Genomic DNA, 16,822 nt, shown 5'->3' with positions numbered 1-16,822 from the left:
TCCCAACTGAAACTCTGTACTCATTCAATTAATATAGTAGTTTTAAGCTAGCAATACATGACAACCTTAGAACTAGAACTGGTGGACAGAGGACTGTGTCACGGTAGGTATGCATGAAAGAGATGTGGTTAAAGGACTCTAAAATGCTACACAAAGCATTTACTGTTTGCAGGTGGATGAAGCTGAGGGACTGATAAGGAGGGATGAGGCAGAGAAGAGAAATAAACTTGTATCTGGTTGCATTTAAGTAAATGATTCACATTCAGAAAATACATAGCTCTGGGCCGGGTGTGGTGGCTCACGCCTGTAATCCCAGCACTTTGGGAGGCCAAGGTGGGCAGATCACGAGGTCAGGAGATGGAGACCATCCTGGCTAACATGGTGAAACCCTGTCTCTACTAAAAATACAAAAACAAAATTAGCCTGACGTTGTGGTGGGCACCTGTAGTCCCAGCTACTTGGGAGGGTGAGGTTGGAGAATGGCGTGAACCCGGGAGGTGGAGCTTGCAATGAGCTGAGATCTTGCCACTGCACTCCAGCCTGGGCAACAGAGCGAGACTCCATCTCAAAAAAAAAAAAAAGAGAAAATACATAGTTCTTCCAGTATGAATAGCCACCTGGCATTGATCTACTGGAATCCAAAGAAATTAATAGTAAAAATAATAATGGTTATAATTAAACACCATGTTTGTTCTTAGAAGTAAGATAAATTGGCCGGGCGTGGTGGTTCATGCCTGTAATCCCAGCACTTTGGGAGGCTGAGGTGGGCGGATCACGAGGTCAGGAGATGGAGACCATCCTGGCCAACACAATGAAACCCCATCTCTACTAAAAATACAAAAAATTAGCTGGGCGTGGTGGCGGGCGCCTGTAGTCCCAGCTACTCGGGAGGCTGAGGCAGGAGAATTGCTTGAATCCACGAGGCAGAGGGTGCAGTGAACTGAGATTGCACCACTGCACTCCAGCATGGGCGACAGAGGGAAACTCTGTTTAAAAAAAAAAAGATAAATTACCTGGATTAGTATAAAAGCAAAATTTGATAAGAGACAACAGATTTGGAGAAAATATTTGTGATATGAACTCCTTCAAAGACAGCTATAATTCAGTTAAACAAACAAAAAAAATATGTGGCCGGGCACGGTGGCTCACACCTGCAATCCCAGCACTTTGGGAGGCCAAGATGGGAGGACTGCTTAAGCCTAGGAGTTTGAGACTATCCTGGACAACATAGGGAGACTCTGTCTGTACAAAAATGTGAAAAATTAACTGGGCATGGTGACATGTGCCTGTAGTCTCAGCTACTTAAGAGGCTGAGGTGGGAGGATTGCTTGAGCATGGCAGGTCAAGCTGCGGTGAGCTGTGATCATACCACTGTGATCCACCTGGGTGACAGAGTGAGACTCTGTTTAAAAAAACAAACAAACAAAAAAGAGTGCAGAGATTACAGAAGTTTTTTAAGAAAAATGGCTAATAAATATTTATAAACATAGAAATTGTTGATTAGGAAAATACAAAATTTAAACAATGAAGTGCTGTTGTTTAGTATGAAATATTTTACGCATAATAAGTTGTGTGTGTATGTATATATCTCTAAAGATTGTTTAAAGAACAAGAGCAAAACAGACTTTAAGAATTAGGATGTTACCAATACCTTTGAAGCCGCTGTGTTCTTCCTTTTTCTACTGTGCCTCCCCACCAGAGGTATCTGCCATCCTGAAATTGTTGTCTAGTGTACCTTTGCTTTTCTCCCTCTCCAGAATGAGGGTTTTGTGACCCAACAATCTGATTAGAGTCCTGCCTTGGGCAGGTGCAAGGAGGGCAAAGAGAGATTATTTTCTGAGGTGTAAAGTACCCCAGCCTCATAACAAGGCCGTGAGAGTTATGAACCGGAAGTGTGGACAAAAATCATAACATCACACCACATACGGTTATGTGTCTATAACAGCATTTTGGAATGTTTTAAAACTACATCCTATATACAACTGGAATTGTGCTTTATTCTGTGTACTTTATTCACTATACATTGTGAGAATGGCCTATGTTGATGTGTAGCTGTAGTTCATTTGTTTTAACTCAGATATAGTATTACATCACATAAATATACTCTAAATTTACTTATCCATACTCTGTCAACTAAGAGTAAAGATTTTAAAAATTAATAATCTAGTGTAGATTAATGGTAAAGGGCAGAGAGGATATATCTTGATATCATCCCTTGCAAGGTAAAGTTTTCAGTAAGTTACCAAAATTTAAAATTCATACACCATTGAGCTGTCAAGTCCACATCTAGTAATCTATCCAAAAAAAAATTTGTGCAAATATAGAGAAATTTACTAGGATGCTCTTTTAAAAAAGTAATAAAATTATGTTTGTTAATTAAATTAAATGAATTACAATAGAGTTAAACCATGGAATATTATGCAGTGTTTAATGTCAGGCTGATCAATACATATACGTTGAAGGGTGTCTGACAGGGAGCCTAGCCTATGGAATGCTGACAGGAGCAGTGAGCGAGGATGGTGCGCTCCCTTTGCAGTCCTGCCCCTACTTGACCAGGGGCACCACACACATCCAGAATCGTTTTCTTCCCAGAGCCTGGCCAGGCATCTCTCTCTCTTTTTTTTTTTTTTGAGATAGAGTCTCACTCTGTCGCCCAGGCTGAAGTGCAGTGGCGCAATCTCGGCTCACTGCAACCTCCGCCTCCTTGGTTCAAGCAATTCTTCTGCCTCAGCCTCCCGAGTAGCTGGGACTACAGGCGTCTGTCACCACGCCCGGCTAATTTTTGTATTTTTAGTAGAGGCGGCGTTTCACCATGTTGGTGAGGCTGGTCTCGAGCTCCTGACCTCAAGTGATCCGCCTGCCTCGGCCTCCCAAAGTGCTGGAATTACAGGCATGAGCTACTGCGCCCAGCCCCAGACATCTCAAGTATAACAATAAAATCCTAATCCTTAACATGGTATCTTGTTGGAAGTCATCATCTGTGTCATGGTTATCTTAGTTTTTTCTTTTTTTTCTCCCCTTCTTTCTTTTTTGAGACAGAGTCTCACCCTGTCACCAGGCTAGAATGCAGTGGCACGATCTCAGCTCACTGCAGACTTCGCCTCCTAGATTCAAGTGATTCCCCTGCTTCAGCCTCCTGAGTAGCTGGGACTACAGTTGTGCCACCACACCCGGCTAATTGTTGTATTTTTAGTAGAGATGGGGTTTTACCGCGTTGGCCAGGATGGTCTCGATCTCCTGACCTCATGATACACCCGCCTCATCCTCCCAAAGTGCTGGGATTAACAGGTGTAAGCCACTGCACCCGGCCTATCTTAGTATTTTAATGTAGTAAGTCGACCACGGTGAGGGAAAATGCTGAAAGAGGAAATATTACCAACTGAAATCCTTATAGATAAGATCAGAGAGATTGTAAATTGGGGTTTAGGGATCAATTTCCTAATTTAGATTAGTATAATGTTTTTATTCTCTAGTATTATGTATTTTTTGGTAGAAGAGGATCAAGGGAGGATGACATCACAGATAAAATTTCCTTTTTCTTTTTCCTATTTTTTTTGGTGACAGTCTTGCTCTGTCACCCAGGCTGGAGTTCAGTGGTATGATCTCAGGTCACTGCAACCTCTGCCTCAGCCTCCCAAGTAGCTGGGATTTCAAGCACGTTCCACCACACCTGGCTGATTTTTGTTTTTCTTTTTTAGTAGAGACAGGGTTTCACCATGTTGTCCAGCCTGGTCTCAAACTCCTGAACTCAACCGATACTTCGGCTTCAGCCTCCCAGAGTGCTGGGATTACAGGCGTGAGCCACTAAGCTGGGCTGGTAAGGTTTCTTCTTAACAGTACTAAGTTGTCACTCAGCGTGTGTGGGTTGGGGGATTGGTTCCAGGACCATCACCCTCATATCGAAATCTGTGCTTGCACAAGTCTCTTATATAAAATGGCATAGTGTTTGCATATAACCTAGGCACATCCTCGCTTATACTTTTTTTTTTTTTTTTTTTTTTTGAGATAGTGTCTCGCTCTGTCACCCAGGCTGGAGTGCAGTGGCATAATCTCAGCTCACTGTAACCTCTGCCTCCCAGTTTCAAGCAATTCTCCTGACTCAAGCCTCCTGAGTACCTGGCATTACAGGTGCGCACCACCATGCCTGGCTTACTTTTTGTATTTTTAGTAGAGACGAAGTTTCACCATATTGACCAGGCTGATCTCAAACTCCTGACCTCAGGCGATCTGCCTGCCTCAGCCTCCCAAAATGCTGAGATTACAAGTGTGTGCCACTGTACCCGCCCTTCCCTTATACTTTAAATCATCTCATAATATTTAATACGGTGCAATGTAAACACTATGCAAATAGTTATATTTTTTAAATTTTTATTTTTTATTGTTGTATTGTTTTTATTTGAAATCGTATTTGAATATTTTTGATCCACAGTTGCTTGCACCTGCAAATGCAGAAACCTTGGATGTGGAGGCCAGCTGTACTCTGTGTGTGTGTGACTATAAGTGAACATATAACTAAAGAGGTGATAGAAAACTTTTTTATTAATTATTTTTAATTAAAAAAAGATGTTCAAGGATAATAGATTTGCTTTGAAGATTTGTACCAAAATGGCTTGGTACAAAAATATTCAAGCAATAGGCTTTACTTGGCATACATTCAAGAATTTCTATGCCTCATTTTATTAAGCCTCAGAGACATGCAAAATGGAAATTATGCATCTTTTTTTTTTTCTTTTTTTTTTTGATACGGAATCTCACTCTGTTGCCAGGCTGGAGTGCAGTGACACAATCTCGGCTCACTGCAGTATCCGTCTCCCGGATTCAAGCAATTCTCCTGCCTTAGCCTCCCAAGTAGCTGCAACTACAGGCGTGCACCACCACACCCAGTTAATTTTTGTATTTTTAGTAGATATGGGGTTTCACCATGTTGGCCAGGATGGTCTCCATCTCTTAACCTCGTGATCCACCCGCCTCGGCCTGCCAAAGTGCTGGGATTACAGGCGTGAGTCACCGCACCTGGCCTACTTTCATTATGTTTTCCTACTCCATTTTCTATATTATCTGTTAGTTAAATACTAGCATTTACTAGGAATAATTTTCCTGTTACTTTTTTGCTAGTATGTGCTTATTTGTACATAATTTATTAAAGCTGACCTTGCCGGCCGGGCGCGGTGGCTCACGCCTGTAGTCCCAGCACTTTGGGAGGCTGAGGCGGTTGGATCATGAGTTCAGGATTTCAAGACCAGTCTGACCAACATGGTAAAACCCCATCTCTACTAAAAATACAAAAATTAGCCAGGCGTGGTGGCAGTTGCCTGTAATCCCAGCTGCTCAGGAGGCTGGCAGGAGAATCACTTGAACCTGGGAGGCGGAGGTTGCAGTGAGCCAAAATTAAGCCACTTCACTCCAGCCTGGGTGACAGGGTGAGACTCTGTCTAAAAATAAAAAAATTTAAAAAAAATAAATAAAGCTGACATTGCCAATGGTATGTTAGGTTAATTGGGATGTCTTCAATTATATGACAGCTAATGTGCCAGTTAAGTTTAAATAAAAATGCTAAGGCAAACAACTTAGTCTTCCTTTTATTTTTAAACATTGTAGATTTATAGGTTTTAATTCAGGAAGTGCAGGTTGCATATAAAATTCTTGATTTCAGATCATTTCCATGGAAAATGGTGAACTATTGAATATAATATAGGTAGGCTTTTATTTAAAATTTTAATATAATGAAAAAGCGTTATTATGAAATATCATGTGTGCTGGGCATGGTGGCTCATGACTGTAATCACAGCACTTTGGGAGGCTGAAGCAGGCGAATCACTTGAGGTGAGGAGTTCGAGACCAGACTGGCCAACATGGTGAAACCCTGTCTCTACTAAAACGAAAATTAGCCAGGCCCAGTGGCACGTGTCTATAATCCCGTCCACTAGAGAAGCTGAGGCATGAGAATTGCTTGAACCCAGGAGGCAGAGGTTGCAGTGAGCTGAGGTCACACCACTGCACTCTAACCTGGGTGACAGAGAGTCCTTCTCAAAAAAAGAAATATCACGTGAATGTTTGGCAGAACTTGGTTAAGTTTCTTATTCAGTGGAATATGTACAAAAATAACATCTCTACAAGGAGGGAGAAGTGAAAGGGTTGGATGATAGCCACTAAGTCTTCAGAGCATGATATAAACTTCAGCTTTTACAAACGGACAATGTATGCGGAATTAATTAGATCACTTTTAATAAATTTGCCAACTTTTTTGTAAATCACAGAAAATGAATTTGTGATTATCTCTACTGTTGACGATGAGAAGTATAATGGATATACCAAAAGTCATTTAGTGTTGAGTTTACACTATCTATGACAATTAGTTTACTAGCCTTTTTTTTTTTTTTTTGAAACGGAGCCTTGCTCTGTCGCAAGGTAGAGTACAATGGTGCGATCGTGGCTCACTGCACCTCCCCTTTCCGGGTTCAAGCAATTCTCCTGCCTCAGTCTCCTGAGTAGCTGGGACTACAGGCGCACGCCACCATGCCCAGCTAATTTTTGTATTTTTAGTAGAGACAGGGTTTCACCATGTTGGTCAGATGGTCTCGATCTCTTGACCTCATGATCCACCCACCTTGGCCTCCCAAAGTGCTGGGATTACAGGCGTGAGCCACTGCTCCCGGCCCAACTAGCATCTTTTTTAATGAATGAATTGTTTTTATTTGCTTCTAAATTTTTTTACAATTAAAAGATAATTTGCATACATTAAAATTCAACCTCTTTAGGGTACAATTCTGAATTTTGACAAACACATACAGTCATGTAACCACCACCACCACAATGAAGATACAGAACAGTTCCTTCAGTTCCAAAATTCTGTCATGCCCTTTTATGAAAAGTCAGTTCCCTTACCACCAGCCCTGGCAACCTTGGACCTGTTTACTATTCCTATAGGTTTGTCTTTTCCAGAATGTCTCATTTTATCATATATGTGTAGCCCCTTTACGTTGGCTTCTTTCTAATGCATATGCAGGTATCTTGCGTTCATCCCTTATTATTGCTTTGTGGTATGCCATTGTATGGGTGTACCACAGTTTGTTTCCCATTCACTACTTGAAGAACAAGTATGCATTTCTAGTTTTGGGTGATTATGAATAAAGGCTCTGTAAACATTTTTGTCAATGTAAATACTCGTTTTACTTAGGTTAAGTACCTAAGAGTTAGGATTGCTGGCTCATAGGGTAAGTGCATTCCCACCTGGTGAGAAACTGCTATTGCTCCTAGGGTAGCCTAGAATTTAGTGTTAAGTTTGTGGTAGATGCTGCAGATTATTGCAGATTGTCCACTTGTGGGCAATTGAGAGTCAGTCATAATTGTTATGTTTTATTTTAGTTACCACTTTCTCCTGCAAGCCATGTTTTGATTTCTGGCCTTCATCTATAAAGATTCAAAAGTGAATACAGTAGTGTCCCGTTTTCCGCAGGGGATGTATTCCAAGACCCTAGTGGATGCCTGAAACTGCATATAGTATTGAATAGTATATGTACTGTTTTCTCCTTTACATCCATGCCTATAATAAAGTTTAATTTATAAATTAGTCACAATAAGAGATTAACAGCAATAGCAATAAAATAGAACAATTATAACAATATACTGTAATAAAGATTATGTGAATGTGGTATCTCTCTCAAAATATTGTATGTAATATTTTCAGCCTGAAGTTGATCACAGGTAAAGGGTGACTGCTGTACCATTATATCTTAATTTGTTGTACAACAATGAATTTAATATCTTAATGGTTATCATTGTACTAGCATGAGTGGTCAAGATTTTTAACCTCCTGAACTTAGTTTTCTCTTCTGCAAAATGGTGATAAATTATCGCTACCTTACAGAGTGGTATTCTTCTGTAAGATGGTGATAAATTATTACCCTGCAATGAGGACTTTATGAAATTCTACATGGAAAATGCTTAACATAGCAATGGGCACAAAGCACATGTTAGCTTTTTTTTTTTTAAGTGTTTGTTTTAATACCAAACCTGAGATTATAATTTAAACATTCCTATCAAAGCTCAGGAAGTACAGACAGACGCTGGGGCATTTTTGTGACAGGGAAATGGTCTGGTTTTTACATTACTGAAATTTGCCAAGGCTAAGTGGTCTTGGAATCAAACCTAAACAGTTTCTCTGCCACAGTGAAATTTAAACACATATGGGTGGAGTTTGCAAAGGAATTAAAAACAATTCAGGTTTCTTCTCTTTGACTTATTTTCTCCATGTACTATTACCCTATTCTGTATTAGATTAATTGTAAAGCTTATTTATTCATGCCTTATATACACATTTCTATTACTAAAAAAGTACCACTTTCATTAAAATGATTCACAACCCCTGTGTCCTGATGGGGAGCTTGTGTTGAAGTGGGAGAACAAACCCCTTACACCTCATCCTCAGCATTGTATTGGCTCCTGCCTGACATCCATCAGCTCCTAGCAGGCGTGCAATTTACAAGTCCTTTAATCCTCCCCAACCCAGCAATTCACTGCCCCAGTGACTCTCAAAGTGTGATTCCTGTAGTGAAGGCCCAGGTCAGCAGTGTCACTGTCTCCTGGGAGCTTGTTAGAAATGCAAATTATGTGGCCCCACCGTACACCGAATCTGACTTTGATAGGGCATTCAGTGATGTACGTCTTGATAACCCACTAGGTGATTCAAGTGCACACTAGAGAGAGGGAACCACCAGAGAGGAGGGGGTTGGAGAGGTTATTTTCCCCAGTGAGGGAGAATGTCTGTAGCCTGTTAACTCATTATGATTTTATAAATATTTTAATCTGACATTTTCTTTTGTTTGTTTGTTTGTTTTTGAGATGGAGTCTCACTCTGTCGCCCAGGCTGGAGTGCAGTGGCGCAATGTCAGCTCACTGCAACCTCCACCTCCTGGGTTCAAGCGATTCTTACAGGTACCCCCCACCACGCCTGGCTAATTGTTGTATTTTTGGTAGAGATGGATTTTACCATGTTGGCCAGGCTGGTCTCGGCACTCCTGACCTCAGGTGATCCACCCACCTCAGCCTGCCAAAGCGCTGAGATTACAGGCATGAGCCACCGTGCCTGGCTTTAATCTGACATTTTCTGATTTTTCAAGGCTGTGGGAAATTGTTAATGTACTGATTGCAGTATGTAAAATTATAAAGACAGATAAAAATGAGTAATAAATATTTTACCAGTTAAACTATGTTTTGAAATAACATATACAACTTGTTTTCCTTAGGAAATATGTATGTAGTAGTTATTAATTCTGTATTATTTAGTCACTGAAATCAATGAGCTGTGCTGGAAAGGAAAACATAAATGGGAAAATGGTATTTGAGGTCATTCAAAATGAGATTTTAACATCTTAAGCTTGTGAATCATGAATCTGTAACCAACATCTTGGTCCAGGGCAGTAGCCCTGTTAAATAGAAGCAAACTGTTTTTCCGTTAGCTTTTTAGAGCATTACTAATAGTTAAGGCATTAGTCCATTTAGAAATCACCCTATTCCCAGCTGTACTTTGAACGCTTTTAAAGGTTCCATGTGCCTCAGTTGTTTACTTTACTTTGATAAATAGAAGGCTCTCTGTGCTCATATACTCCGTCTCATGCAGTGCGCTGCAGCAGTCCGTCCTCTGGGGAGGTGTGGCATGTTTTGCATGAGGTCGTCCTTGGGCAGTTAAGTTCGAAGAATGCACTGAAGTCATAGTGCATTGGTCTGAGCTCCTGGCAGATCCTGTGTGATCTTCAGCCTCCCCGAGGCTTTACAGCCAGGAGTGAGATTTTATCACATGAACTTTAAAAGAGTAAAGCCAAATATCTTTTTATTAAACCAGAGTAGATTAATTATCAGTATATGTGAAATCATGTCCACTGATCAAGGTAAGTGGTTTCATTTTCTAGTAGATATATTCTTTTCTTCCCCAGCGTGGGTCACTTTGTAACACGGCATGCTGCGGGATGTAAAAGTGGCAGAGTTTGGTTTTATTTTAAAGTTAATAGAACTCACATTGGTTTTCAACTTCAAGATTAAAATATATGCTATTGATGGGTTTGACTCTCCTGGAGGCTTCTTCTGGGCTAACCAGATACAAATGTGTTTGATAGTTATGTTCCTCTGGCTTATTTTTATTAACATAAGTAAAGTTTGGAAATTCAGTCACTGAGGGGAGAAATACAGAGAAAGAAAGAAACCGTTTTCTCTTTTTCCTTCCATTTCTGGTGTGAACAAATGTTAAGAAATATTTACTACTAATCTTTTTTCTAGTGCTACTGCATGGAGCATTGTTCTGTTAAAACAAACAAAAATTCCCACCATCCCAGTCTTGTTTTGGTGAAGTTCAGGGGAGTAAGTATTATTTGTTTTTCCATAAAAGACAACATTGTAGAGATAGGCACGAGTTTGTTTTTTAAAAATTGTTAGTGGTAGTAGTAATAAGCCACTGTGGTCTCTTTGAATGTTGTAGAGAGTATATTAATGAGAAATTGAGTCTTTGAAATAGAAGTGTAATTCTACTGTGTGATAGAAATGTAATCATGTGACGGGAAATGTCTGCTAAAAATATTTTTAATAGCTGAAATGGGTTCATTTTGTTTATCTATTTTTCCGTTCGTTTTTGACTGGATATAAGCCTCGCTGAAAACTGTCTACATTGCTGAACAAGATAAACTAAAACTTAGAACCGGCAGCCCTCACAGTTATCAATATTCTTTCTGATGGTGGTGTGGCTCTTTCCTTCCTTAAGTGTCAGGGACATACGCTGAGTGTGGAAGCCCAAGGTTGGGGTTGGTGACAGCACTGCCTCGGGAGAGCTGAGACGCCCCTCCTGCAGCTGCACAGCTGGCTCTGTTCCCAGGTTCTAGTAGCTGCGGGAGGGTTGAGCAGCCCAGTCCATGCCTGCCCCTGCTCCCTCCGTCACTCAGGCAGAAGGCTGAATTCTTTTGCAGGCGTTCTACCACTCTTGCATCAAGTTTGGAGGTCTTGTGATCTCTCCAAAATTTACCATCATACTCTAAATATGAAATAAATTTTTTAAAATGCTGCAAAAGGCAAGTGTTTTCTCACCCCAAGCAGTGAAGTTTTAGGTTCTCTTTTTCCTGAAATAGCTTCTGTCCCGTCTCATTTCATCTTTAGTTAGAGATGATTGGAGAGACAGTATTCCCTCCTGGAAGGCAGCTCTTAATTAGGGAGGAAAATCCTTCTAGAACAGGAAGATGAAGCTTGAGAGGTCAATGTTGATAAACATAGAGAAATTGTTGGCTCTTGTTTTCTGCTTTAATGGACAGCACCCTTTAGAGAGTGGCCACTACAACAGTACGGGCTTTTAAAGTTCCTTTTTAGGTTTTTAAACTGAGAAGATAGTAATATAGCACTTCCTGCCTACACTACTGGATAATTGTGTTAAATCATCTAAGAAAAATTGTAAATATGCGTATTTAGTGCACATGTTATTTACAACAGTTTTATCTTTTTTAAATGACCTGAAAAAACTTCTTTTTCTAAAGCTTATGCTTTCAGGCAAACTCCTTTCATGTGAAAGAAATGAAATATGATGGAGTATGATGAATGACTCAATAGGAAATATTATGCAGTTCTTTGGAAGGATGATAACTTGGTATTCATTTAATAAACATCCAAATGTACGTGTAACCTGAACTGCAAACTAGGATTAAGATTTAAATTTAATCGGTTCTTCTTAGATACTAGAATAGACTTGAGGAGGTCAAGAGTAGATAGGAGGTTCCTGGAATAATCTAAGGAAAAGTTGAGTTCATTTATTTCAAAAATAAAAAGGCATTTTCTTAGATGTTTTGTAGACCATCCCTGCCCACTTCCTGAGCCACCTTCTGATAACCTTTACTATAGGCGCCTTTTATCTTTATAAAATAACAAGCTAATTTTTATTGGCTGAAGTACATTTATAAATGTCTTCACCCTGGTTTGTGTGTGTTCTCTGATTTATCTCCCACCACAGCACCTGCTAAGCTCTGACTGGAACAGGTCCTTCCATTTTTATTCCCTGGCGAATTGACACAGTTAGTTGGTTATATGTTTTAGCAGGCAGAAGGAAAATACTTATGAGAAGAAAAATAGTGTTGATCATAGAATTTGGTCATTCTACATGGTGGTTATTATAATAAATTTGGCCTGGCGAAAATGGGTCCTTCACCTTCTTAGAGAATAAGTACACACACATTTTTTTTTTTTAATTTAAACAAAAAAATAAAAGACTGTGTCACTGTGGTCTTGTCTTTTCCATGCCATTATAAAGCAGTTATTTCTTTCTTTCTTTCTTTCTTTTTTCTTTTTTTTTGAGACGGAGTCTCACTCTGTCACCCAGGCTGGAGTACAGTGGCGCTCAGCTCCATCTCCCGGGTTCACGCCATTCTCCTGCCTCAGCCTCCTGAGTGGCTGGGACTACAGGCGCCCACCACCACACCCGGCTAATTTTTTGTATTTTTAGTAGAGATAGGGTTTCACCGTGTTAGCCAGGATGGTCTTGATCGCCTGATCATAAAGCAGTTACTATTTCTTATGCTCAGTCCCAAAAACCTAGTCTTCCTTGAGTCATTTTTCTCTTACATACAATCTGGCAACAAATCTTGCTTCAAGATCTATCAAATTGACTATGTCTTATTGCCTCTACTGCTTCTTGCCCTGCTTTAGGTTACCCACAGCTTTCCCCTGGATTGGTTCTACTAGTCTCCTATCTACCCTTGACCTCCTGGAGTCCATTCTCTACCTAACAGCCTGTGTGCACCTCTAAAAACGAAAGGCAGATAATTGCCACTTCTCTGCTCGCAGTCCTTCAGTGGATTCCCATCTCTTTCAAAGGAAATCACCTGTTCTTTCAATGATGTGCAAGGCCCTACCTTCTCTAGCCCCTATCCCTACCCCCTTAACTTTCTGACCTCAGCATCAAATATGCTCCCTAGTCTATCCATGTTGTATTCCTTATTTCTCTTTGAACATATCAACTGTGATTCTACCTTAGAATTTTTGTAGTGTTTACACTTTGCTTGGAATGCTAATCCTCAAAATATGTTATGCCTTATTCCCTTCATGTCTACTCAGCTAACACTGTATTAGTCAGACCTCCTTGTCCTCCCTGTATATAGGATATAATAATATCTTCTCATCTAATAGCACTCCTGTTCCTTCACCTAGCTGTACTTTCTTTATAGCACTTTTTTTTTTTTTTTTTGAGACAGGGTCTTTCTGTCATCCAGGCTGGAATGTGGTGGCGCAGTCTTGGCTCACTGTAACCTCTGCCTTTCAGGCTCAAACGATCCTCCCACCTCAGCCTCCATAGTAGCCAGGACTTACAGGCACATACCACCATGCCTGGCTAATTTTTATATTTTTAGTAGAGACATGGGTTTTGCCTTGTTGCCCAGGCAGGTCTCAAACTCCTGAGCTCAAGCAATTCACCAGCCTTGGCTTTCCAAAGTGCTGGGATTACAGGGGTGAGCCACTGTGCCTGACTCTTCATAGCACTTTTACCATTTAGCATGTTCTACAGATTTTTTGTTGTTGTTGTTGTTGTGGTGTTCACTGCTATATTCCTAGGGTCTAGAAAGGTAGCTAATAGGTAGGTACTGGGTACTTTGTTAATATTTGTTGATTGAATACATTTCAATCAACAAATAAAGTAAGGAGGGGTTAGTGAGACTGGAATCTGTGGCTGAGCCCATACATGATTTTGGATGATGAATTAATGGGCTGTGTTGTAAGACAGAAAAGAGATGAGGGAGAAGCTTTGGGGTGTGAAACTAAAAAATTTGGAGCGATACTGTCTGTATGGAGAAAATTGTGGCGAAGATTTTTTGCTATTAAAGATGTACTTAGTCTGGGCGTGGTGGCTCACACCTGTAATCCCAGCACTTTGGGAGGCCAAGGAGGGCAGCTCATGAGATCAGGAGATCGAGACCATCCTTGCTAACATGGTGAAACCTTGTCTCTAGTAAAGATACAAAAAATCAGCTGGGCATGGTGGCACGCACTTGTAGTCCCAGCTACTCAGTAGGCTGAGGCGGGAGAATCACTTGAACCCAGGAGGCAGAGGTTGCAGTGAGCCGAGATCGTGCTATTGTATTTCAACCTGGGAGACGGAGACTCTGTCTCAAAAAATAAAAAGATAAATAAAAAAGAAGTACTTAATGTTTTGTATTAATGATGTACTTGCCCCTCTTTTTGTTTTTTCTCTTCCTACATTTAAGTCATTTCACTCTTTAAATACTCTTGTAGGAGGGTGATAGGAAAAGTAAAAAGATTGAATAAAAAATAATCTAGAAATGGTTCCTTAGTAGTTCCTGTAAGGCTTGATGTGGAATAGAAAACCAGTACATGGGCCAGGTGCAGTGGCTCACATCTGTAATCCCAGCACTTTGAGAGGCCTAGGCAGGTGGATCATCTGAGGTTGGGAGTTCAAGATCAGCCTGACCAACATGGAGAAACCCCGTCTTTCCTAAAAATACCAAATTAGCCGGGCGTAGTGGCACACGCCTGTAATCCCAGCTACTTGGGAGGCTAAGGCAGGAGAATCACTTGAACCTGGGAGGCGGAGGTTGTGGTGAGCTGAGATCGCGCCATTGCACTCCAGCCTGGGCAAGAAGAGCGAAACTCTGTCTCAGGAAAAAAAAGAAAGAAAGAAAGAAAGAAAGAAAGAAAGAAAAACAGTACATGAATTAAAGTGTAAGAATTATTTGTGTGTTTACACTTCATGTAGTTTATTTCTAAATTTATCTAGATAATTGGAAATTGACCTACATTTTAAAATCTGTAGCAACAGTTAACATTAAAAAAAAAAAAGTTCCCTTCCCCAAATGCACAGTTAAAATCTGTGAACTGCTGTTTGCTATTTGATAATATACTTGATCTGAATAGTAATTATACATTATTAGATTACATGACTTCTTAGAAATATGGAATCAATTTTGGCTATAGAAAAAAGAAATTATGCAAAGCTTGAAAATAATTTTGTTATTTTATAAATGTAAGACCCCTAATGACTGTCAGTAGAGTTACCGATTTATTAGAAATAGCAAGTTTTTCTCTAATACTGCCCAGTAAAATTTTTTTTATTTATTTCCATCAGAGTTACTAATTTAGAGTATAAAATAGCAAAATAAGAAATATCAAGGAAAAAAGGTATTTCTGGTAACTTTTTATCTAAAATTGACCATTTAGATACAGAATGGTAACAAGACATGCTTAGGGTTAGGACATGTAACTGTATTCACTATACTCAGTCCTAAAAATTTTGTAATACCTCTATCTTCAAGGAGGTTTAAGTTTGCCTCCCTCATACTCCTCTAAAAGCAATGACTATGGAAATGTCATAGGAGAGGTACAAAATATGTTTGAAGAATAGAAAAGGAGGAACAACTAACGTTTCATGGATTCCAGGAAATTTCCTCAAAAAAGGTAACATTGGAACTAGATATTGATGAATTTGTTTAAACAAAGACTTTGTCTTTTAAGCTAAAAGAACTAACGTATGCAAAAGCAGAGAGAAACATACGAAAAGAGAACCACGTTTTCCAGGAATGGAGAAGATGGGAATGTGGCTAGAGCGTTAGGGCGCATAGTTCCGAGTAGATGGATATTAGGCCCTTCAGGAGATTGACACCTTTTTTTTTTTTTTTTTTTTTTGAGACAGAGTTTTGCTTTTGTTGCTCAGGCTGGAGTGCAGTGGCGTGATCTTGGCCCACCGTAACCTCTGCCTCCCGGGTTCAAGCAATTCTTCTGCCTCAACCTCCCTAGTAGCTGGGATTACAGGCATGCGCCACCACATCTGGCTAATTTTGTATTTTTAGTAGAGACTGGGTTTCTCCATGTTGATCAGGCTGGTCTTGAACTCCTGACTTCAGGTGATTCACCCACCTCGGCCTCCCAAAGTGCTGGGATTACAGGCATGTGCCGCCACGCCCAGCTAATTTTGTATTTTTAGTAGAGACGGTGTTTCTCCATGTTAGTCAGGCTGGTCTCGAACTCACGACTCAGTTGATCCACCCGCCTCGGCCTCCCAAAGTGCTGGGATTGCAGGTGAGATTGATGTCTTAATGTGAAGGGTCCTTTATGCAAACTAGAGGTTTTGAGGTTCCCCCTCCCCACTGGGCCTTGCAGTTCCATTAAATAATTTTAAGCAAGGGAGTAGTAAAATTGGTTATATCACTGAATGCATAAAATTGTCAAACTTTTTATTTATAGGAGAAAAATTGTATTGGATGTAGCCAAATATGGCTTATGTAATGCAATTTTAAAATTCAGAATTGGAAAATTGGTTATCTTTGATTAACTGGTTCATTTTCTTTTCTTCCTAACTTCTTTCTTCTGTCAGCCAGAAAAAAAATATAGGAGATAATGGATAAGCTAGAAGCAGTATTTGCTTTTTAAGTTTTGCATCACTGAAACAATCCCCCACACTGTTAGAAGCCTAACACACAATGCTATTGTGCTCTGGGTCTAGAAAAAATGTGAGGCCTGCTAGTCTGATTCTGCAGCAGGGAGTAAGGAAAGCCAATGCTTAACTTTGTAAGCTACTAAATATTAAATGTTTAGTAAAACGGGGTTTATAGTAATTTTTTTTGTGATGGAGTCTCACTGTGTTGCCAGGCTGGAGTGTAGTGGCGCAATCTTGGCTCACTGCAACCTCTGCCTCCCGGGTTCAAGCGATTCTCCTTCCTCAGCCTCCTGAGTAGCTGGGATTAGAGGCGCCTGCCACCACACCTAGCTAATTTTTGTATTTTTAGTAGAGATGGGATTTCACCACGTTGGCCAGGCTGGTCTCAATCTCCTGACCTCATGATCCACC

The 16,822-nt window shown here is 40.2% G+C and overlaps 1 protein-coding gene across 2 annotated transcripts in view; it reads left to right on the top strand.

Annotated features, from left to right (window-relative positions):
- The window catches only part of FGD4 (FYVE, RhoGEF and PH domain containing 4), a 263,964-nt gene that overhangs the window by 136,713 nt on the left and 110,429 nt on the right, over positions 1–16,822 (top strand). The window contains exon 1 of one of the 2 annotated variants that reach the window (XM_011979542.1): positions 9,797–9,891. The exons of the other annotated variant lie outside the window; for it this stretch is intronic. Within the exon in view, the coding sequence (XP_011834932.1) occupies positions 9,797–9,891 (95 nt within the window). Of the gene's footprint in view, positions 1–9,796; positions 9,892–16,822 lie in introns of those variants that run through there. 2 annotated transcript variants of the gene reach the window in all.

The sequence above is a fragment of the Mandrillus leucophaeus genome, unplaced genomic scaffold, assembly GCF_000951045.1.
Source record: "Mandrillus leucophaeus isolate KB7577 unplaced genomic scaffold, Mleu.le_1.0 Scaffold203, whole genome shotgun sequence".
Classification (NCBI taxonomy): Eukaryota; Metazoa; Chordata; class Mammalia; order Primates; family Cercopithecidae; genus Mandrillus; species Mandrillus leucophaeus.
This window is presented reverse-complemented; position numbering and strand designations above follow the sequence as displayed.